Here is a 7,454-nt window from a genome sequence, read left to right as displayed (position 1 = left end):
CCCTAACCCTAACCCTAACCCTAACCCTAACCCCTAACCCCTAACCCTAACCCTAACCCTAACCCTAACCCTAACCCTACCCTAACCCTAAACCCTAAACCCTAACCCTAACCCTTAACCCTAACCCTAAACCCTAATCCCTAACCCTAACCCCTAACCCTAACCCTAAACCCTAAACCCTAACCCTAACCCCTAACCCTAAACCTACCCCTAACCCTTAACCCCTAACCCTAACCCTAAACCCTAACCCTAACTCTAACCCCTAACCCCTAACTCCTAACCCTAACCCCTAACCCCAAACCCTAAACCCTAACCCTAACCCCTAACCCTAACCTTAACCCTTAACGCTAACCCTAACCCCTGACCCTGACCCTGACCCTGACCCTAACCCTAACCCTCTAACCCTAACCCTAACCCTAAACCCTAAGCCCAACCCCAACCCCAACCCTAACCCCTAACCCTAACCTAGACCTAACCCCAACCCCTAACCCTAACCCTAAACCCTAACCCTAACCCCAGGGTTAGTTTGTGTGTGTGGTTTTTGGAGGGGTGGGGTGGGGGGTGAGAGAACCTGGATTTGTGCAGGAAATGGCCCACCTTGATTATCATACACATTGTGAAGAGAGTGGTCACTTTGGATGGGCTATTACCAGCAGGAGAGTGAGTTTGTGTGTGTGTGTGGGGGGGGGGGCGGAGGGTGAGAAAACCTGGATTTGTGCTGGAAATGACCCAACTTGATGATCACTTTAGATAAGCTATTACCAGCAGGAGAGTGGGGTGGGAGAAGGTATTGTTTCATGGTCTCTGTGTATATAATGTCTTCTGCAGTTTCCACAGTATGCATCTGATGAAGTGAGCTGTAGCTCACGAAAGCGCATGCTCAAATAAATTGGTTAGTCTCTAAGGTGCCACAAGTACTCCTTTTCTTTTTGCGACTACAGACTAACACGGCTGTTACTCTGAAATCTGTCATTAAGGTGCCACAAGTACTCCTTTTCTTTTTGCGAATACAGACTAACACGGCTGTTACTCTGAAACCTGTGCTATAAAAGTGAAGACCAAAAACACCAAAGTTCGCTCTCCCTAACCGTCTCCCTTTCACCTAAGATGACCAGAGAAACAGCTGCCTGACCCTGGAAGCAGATCCTGACCTGAGAGTTTGGGCAGCAATATTACTGGAATCTGTGGGAAGGGCCTTCACAAGTCTAGTTTGTTAAATTTAGAAAGCACTTTATTTTTCTTGTAACCATTTCTTTAATGCCTCATTGTTTAGTCACTTAAAACCTGTTTGTAGTTAAATAAACTTGTTTTATTCTTGAACCAAAACTAATCCAGGGTTGTGAACCATAAATGGAATTATCCACAAAGTGGCAGATTTGTGTGTATTGACCTCCGAGAGGTACAACAGACCTAATCTATCTGGCCTGTCCCGGAGAGGGCTGGACAGCGCACAGCACGTCTTGGGGGTAAAGGTTAGGACAGGGAGTGTGTTAGGGTCATCCTGCATGTGGTAGCCCAGGTCTGATGGAAGCCAAAGTGTGACTGGTGAGTGTTGACAAGCTGCTGGGATCAGAGTCGTAGCTGTACACAGACACTCATGGGGAGAGCGGGGAGCTGCACGGTGCCAGGCTGTTTGCGAGCTACCCACATCAGAGGCTACAACAGCGAAGCATGGTGAGGCACCTGGCATTGTAGGTCAGGTGACACAGCCCCACACTAGTCTGGAATACACCCTGAACATCATACCTGACCCACAGCAAGAGCCCCCCCAGCTGCTGTTAGTGTCATGAAACACTCTGTGACGTTCTGTACTTTGGGGGAATACCCTACACTCCCTGTTCATCCTTATGATTGTGTGGTATCCAATGCAAAGTTTGTCATGTGGCGTGTCTTCAGAAGGCTTATGATGCACTGAGCATTGTTATAGTAATGTTATAGGTTGTAATTTCATGTATATAGTTATGAGGCTGAAAATGCCTCATGGCTTAAAACAAGCCCAGGCAAAAACTCTCCAAGGCACTCCACACCTCATCAGAGCATGTATGGGACAAACCCAGCCCAGCCTCACAGGAACAAAGGACACTGGCCTAGGCAGCAACAAAGGATCTGTTGGACTCTCAAGTGAGTCACCCCTGTTCCTTTGGTCAGTTTGGGACGATGATGAGGTAATGCTCACATGACTGGGGGGGGCGGGGGGGGGGGCAAAGCCAAGAGAGAAGAAAGAAAGAAAGATAAAATTGAGACAGGTTTGCCATGCTCTCTCTCTTCCACCTCCATCTACAGACATCACCACCAAGCGACTGAAGCGCTGATCAAAGTGGAGAGCCTGGCTGAAGGGCAACCAGCCAGCCTGTGGAGAGAAGCATCTGCCATTTCCACATTTTCTGTTATCTCCCTCCCCCCACCCCCAATGAATAACGGGCCTACCCTATCTTAAGCTGAGCTTAAGTGCAAACCATTTTAAATATTACTCCCTCAAAGGGTTAGAGGGTGCCATACATTAGCTAAGGTATATGTTGAGTAAATAAGTTAATTAGATCCCTATCTCTGTGCATAAAGTTGGTAGAATCTGTCAACCTTACGAAAAGCTGGGTTTTTCTTTTTAAGGGGTGGTTGTGGCTGCATCTCCAAAATGACCTAAAATTTGGATCACTCACCTCTGCCGGCACTCCCAGGAGGCACACCAGGTTTCAAGGCAATCTTTATTAATCATAACCAGTAAGAGACAAAAATCTACCTTTTTATTTCAAGTATTAATATTACAAATCTGATTTAATCATCTGAGTAGAGAAGATATGTTACAGAAGTGTTTCAATCACAACTCTGTGATGGATGCATTTGATTTAGTTCTAAGTAAGACCCTGAGCCAACTGCCTCCAGAGTTTATCTCAAACAGTGGTTAAAAAAGGCTCCAAGTTAGTCCTCCCCCATTTCCCACTCCCCCTTCCCATTTTAACTTTCATAAAATCGCTGGAGGGCAATTAGAATGAAGATTTAATCATAAGCAAACAGATGCACTCGATCCTCACTAAAGAGACCTGGGGATGGATGAGCAGCCCTGGACCTAAAGTTACATATATCACCTTGTCCTGTAACTGGGATTCATCAGAAAACAGTGTTTCACCTGCTTCTGAGTGCAGCAGCAGGGGATTATGCAAGCACTGCTCCTGGGAACACAGAACAGCAGCAGATGCTTAGAAACCTTTAATAGATTTTCAATGTTAATCAGCCAGAACCTAACTATTTTCTCTAATGGTACAAACAATGATTACATAGCACAGGCCCAGTGTGTACACCTCAAGAGGCATTCAGGAATCTAGGAGCCTAGTCTTTAAAGCAAACTCAGCACTGAGCTTCCGCATGACTTCTGCATGGCTCAGCCCACACTGTTCTTTTTTAGTAGATCCATAGTTTTCTTTCACATATTTTGCAAATGGTGTTAGCTGTGCTCTAGCAGGAGTACCATCCTTCCGTGTGGGTTGGCACAGGACTAACTGTCCCTTACAGAGTGCACACACAAAGCGTTCTGTGTCCAGGGACTTGGAATGGCGCCCAATTCTAAAATAAAACAAAAGTCAGTGTAGTGCCTGAGTCTGGAGACACCTTGGAATAATAGCTCAAAGGTGCAAATTGTTCACATTCAGATCAAGTGTACATTAACTCTGACACCTAAAGATAATCTAAATGGCAACATTACTATTTCCCTGCTGATCATTTTAGCAGGAATATTCAGCTAGTGATTTTTATCATGCAGTCTCAGATCACTGCCCACATTTTCCTGCCAAAAAGCCTGAAACATCCCTTATCCAGCTGCCAAGGTGGAACCTTCAGTTTCTTCCTGATAATGTCTACAGCAGGGGTGGCCAACCTGTGCCTGAGAAAGAGCCAGAATTTTCCAATGTACATTGACAAAGAGCCACAGTAATATATCAGCAGCCCCCCCCCCCGCCCCCCAGGACCCTAACCCTAACCCCTCCCTCCCGATCAGCTGTTTCGTGGTGTGCAGGAGGCTTGGGGGGGGTGGGGGCGTGGGGAAGGGAAGAAGCGAAGGCACTGCAGGCTGAGGGGAGGGGGTGGGAAGGGGTGGAGTGGGGGGCATGGCCTGTCACAGAGCCAGGGTTTGAGCAGTGAGCACCCCCCAGCACACTGGAAAGTTGGCATCTGCAGCTCCAGCCCTGGAGTTGGTGCCTATACAAGGAGTCGCATATTAACTTCTGAAGCGCCACATGTGACTCCAGAGCCACAGGTTGACCACCCCTGCTCTACAGTGTTATGTGATGGTACTACGAAGTTTAACAGAACATTAAAAAAAATATATGAACAGAGTAAAGCAAGTTCAGTTGAATACCAAAACAAACAACAAGGAATTCAGTGATATTCATGTTAACTTTTAGTTCAATAAAACCCCCCTCTAATTTTTAAGTTTACATGAACCTGTGAAGAACTTCAGTCTGCCACACTGAAGTGCTGCAGAAGCTGAGGGCCCTGCTGTTGAATTTGTTCCCCACAATACATATTCTAGATCTCATATCAATCTTCTTTAAACATCCCAGTGGTCCCACGAGCTCTTTATCACTTACAATGGGATAAACAGAAGCTTTAACAATCCCAGTGAGCAGCTTATTTGAAACACAAGCAGAAAAATTAAGTTTCTTGGTAAAAGATGAGATCATAGTGTATCAGAGCTCCTGCATTACACTCCTAATAGAGAAGTAGGGAGAGATCCAAGTAGTCTCATAACATGAACCTGAATTTAATGTTTATCTTGTTTCCTTAATACTGTCCTACAGGGGGAGGGATAGCTCAGTGGTTTGAGCATTGGCCTGCTAAATCCAGGGTTGTGAGTTCAATCCTTGAGGGGGCCATTTGGGATCTGGGGCAAAAATTGGGGATTGGTCCTGCTTTGAGCAGGGGATTGGACTAGATGACCTCCTGAGGTCCCTTCCAACCCTGGTATTCTATGATTCTATTACCTTCTCTATGTAACAAGCATTATAGTTGCTGAGGGGAAGATGAAGAATCAAGATTAGAAAGTTAGGTGTGTTCCCTCAGAGGATAAAAGGGGTCAGAAATATTGAAAAGTCTGAGTACCCTTGAAGAAAATTCACTGCTCCAAAGGACAGCAGTATGTGGAACACCAGCCACTAAGGATTGTGGCTAACAGAGACTCAGTGTGTCTGTAGGTTGGAGACTGAACAAATTGAGTTAAAATCAATCCATTTCATAATTGTTAAAGGTTTTTTAGGGAACAGCTGTAGTGTGCAGTGCATGAGAGTGTCAGAATTGAGGGGGTGGGGACAGGGACCCTTGCCTGGAGCAAGTCTTGTCATTTACTCACTCTGTCCTGAGCTTGATGCAGAAATCAATAGGTGACATTCTCTGGCATGTGTTTTGCAGGAGGTAAGACTAGATGACTGACATGTCCCTTTCTGCCCTTGAAAGTTATGAATCTCTCAAATCCTCAGATTTCCAGACTGCTCACTCAAAACAACCCGCCTCCCAACTCTCTGTTCTCAGCTAAGCCATTAAAAAGAGCACCAGCAGGGGGAGGCAGGTCTAAGTATAATTCCATGTGGTACTCCTGGGGGGATTCTGTGCCCATAGAGGGGCACAGAATTCATATGGCCCGCATTTTTCTGTGCCCCCCGGGCAGAAAAATGCAAAAAAAAAATCTGTTGGTGGACATGCTACTCTACACTGGCAACGCTAAAGCGCTGACTCGTCAGTGCTTTAATGTGTCTCGTATGGTCACGGTGGAGCACTGGGAGAGAGCTCTCCCAGCGCTGTAAAAAACCCACCTCTGTGAGGGGTGCAGCTACCAGCACTGGTGCACTGTCTACGCTGGCGCTTTATAGCGCTGAAACTTGCTGCGCTCAGGGGGGTGTTTTTTCACAACCCTGAGTGAGAAAGTTGCAGAGCTGTAAATTGCCAGTGTAGACAAGCCCTGTGTCCCTTTCTCTTGCTACTGCAGCTCCCTGGCATGTAAGGGTAGAGCTTTTTATTATGCAGGAGGCAGTCTAGAGGCACAAATGTAGCACCCTGACTGTGTAGTAAAGTTGTTGTTGATGGTTATTTGATCTCATTCTCTGAGGCAGAAATGTAGCAGAATGTCTACTATTGTTAGTTAACTGTTCCCATTCTCAGTCAATTCCCCCAGGAGCATTAAAACCTGTGAAAGCTTTAAGGCCCCTACATTGCCAGAGTGATGTAAAGGAGTCTTATTATAAATGACAGTAAGGGAATCCTCAGCTAGGAAGATCTATGTGCTTTCTCACTTTTTATCAAGCAGTCAATAAAATGTCAGGACAATCAGAAACAAGCACTTCCCAAAGTACCCAGCCAGGTCCAGGACAATGATTAGCAAAACTGTATGACTTTCAAGTGTGAAAGTCTGAGCAATTTAAAATGACATTCTACTTTTTTTTTTTTTCACGCTGTTTGTTCTGTAATGTAATTTAAATGAAAATCCAGGATTATAACTGGAATGTAGGATATTAGTTGCCAAGTGTTTGTAACTTCACTTTCATGTGTTTAGGAAATGCTGAATAATTGTGACTTTTTTCTGTATTGTAGTTTAAATAAATTACCAAAACAATTGAAACTGGTGTGATTATATTGCATTATTTTGACAAATAAATATATAGAATTTTGCAGAATTTTGAGGCACAGAATCCCCCCATAAGTAATATGGGTCTGTGAGGGAAACTGCCTGGAAGCATCAGTTGGGAATTCTTGGTGGGAACAGAAGAGGGAAAACAAGGCAATAAAAAAATACTTCAGTTCATAGAGGTGAGACCTTTAATTCTCAAAGTGCTTTAAGAGTTAAAGGGCTAAGCTTAACTTGTGGACACGGTGAAAACAAAGTTAACAGATGACCAAAGGCAAGTAAATATTACTCACGTGGTTTTGCACAGAGAACACTTATAAGTGAACTTGTATTTAATCTCATAGCTGTGGCATTGTGTCACCACTGGCAGCTCTGGATGAATCACAGTTGATTTCTTAGCATAGAATCTCCAAAACTGCCCGTGGCCATCTCGAATTCCATTGATTACCCAAGTAGCTGCATGGCAAATCTCATGGATCAATGTGTCTCGAAGCCGGTCTTGGGGAAGGCAGGAGAGAAGAAAAATTAAGAACACTGCCATTAAAAAGTCAGGTCTCTCATTCTTCATTGGTTTTATTAGCAGGGCTTTGGAGCGGAGCCCGGAGCTTGAGCGCAGAGCAGTGGAGCTGCAGGTTTTTGCCCGGAGCTGGAGCGGAGCCAGAGCACAGAAAATCTTGACTGCTCCACTGCTCTTTTTTTTTCATTTTCAAACCAAAATGAATGATATTTAGCAAGAAATTCCTAAAGGTGCCAAAAAGTTTCAGATTGTATAAAACATTTGATATTAACATCTACGTTACCACTTTACGTAATATGTCACAGTTATTCTCACTTTGGCCAAAAACAA

General features: G+C 44.8%; 1 protein-coding gene across 5 annotated transcripts in view; it reads right to left on the bottom strand.

The window, feature by feature from the left end:
* Positions 1-2,719: 2,719 nt before the first annotated feature.
* GCNA (germ cell nuclear acidic peptidase) overlaps positions 2,720-7,454 on the bottom strand; it is a 50,116-nt gene continuing 45,381 nt past the window's right edge. For all 5 annotated transcript variants that reach the window (XM_037909748.2, XM_043521928.1, XM_043521930.1 and 2 more), the window contains 2 exons: positions 6,901-7,105; positions 2,720-3,558 (listed from right to left, as the gene is read on the bottom strand). In XM_037909748.2, coding sequence (XP_037765676.1) covers positions 3,309-3,558; positions 6,901-7,105 — 455 coding nt within the window. In that variant the 3' untranslated portion in view covers positions 2,720-3,308. The remainder of the gene's footprint in view (positions 3,559-6,900; positions 7,106-7,454) is intronic.

The sequence above is a fragment of the Chelonia mydas genome, chromosome 9 (genome assembly GCF_015237465.2).
Source record: "Chelonia mydas isolate rCheMyd1 chromosome 9, rCheMyd1.pri.v2, whole genome shotgun sequence".
Classification (NCBI taxonomy): Eukaryota; Metazoa; Chordata; order Testudines; family Cheloniidae; genus Chelonia; species Chelonia mydas.
This window is presented reverse-complemented; position numbering and strand designations above follow the sequence as displayed.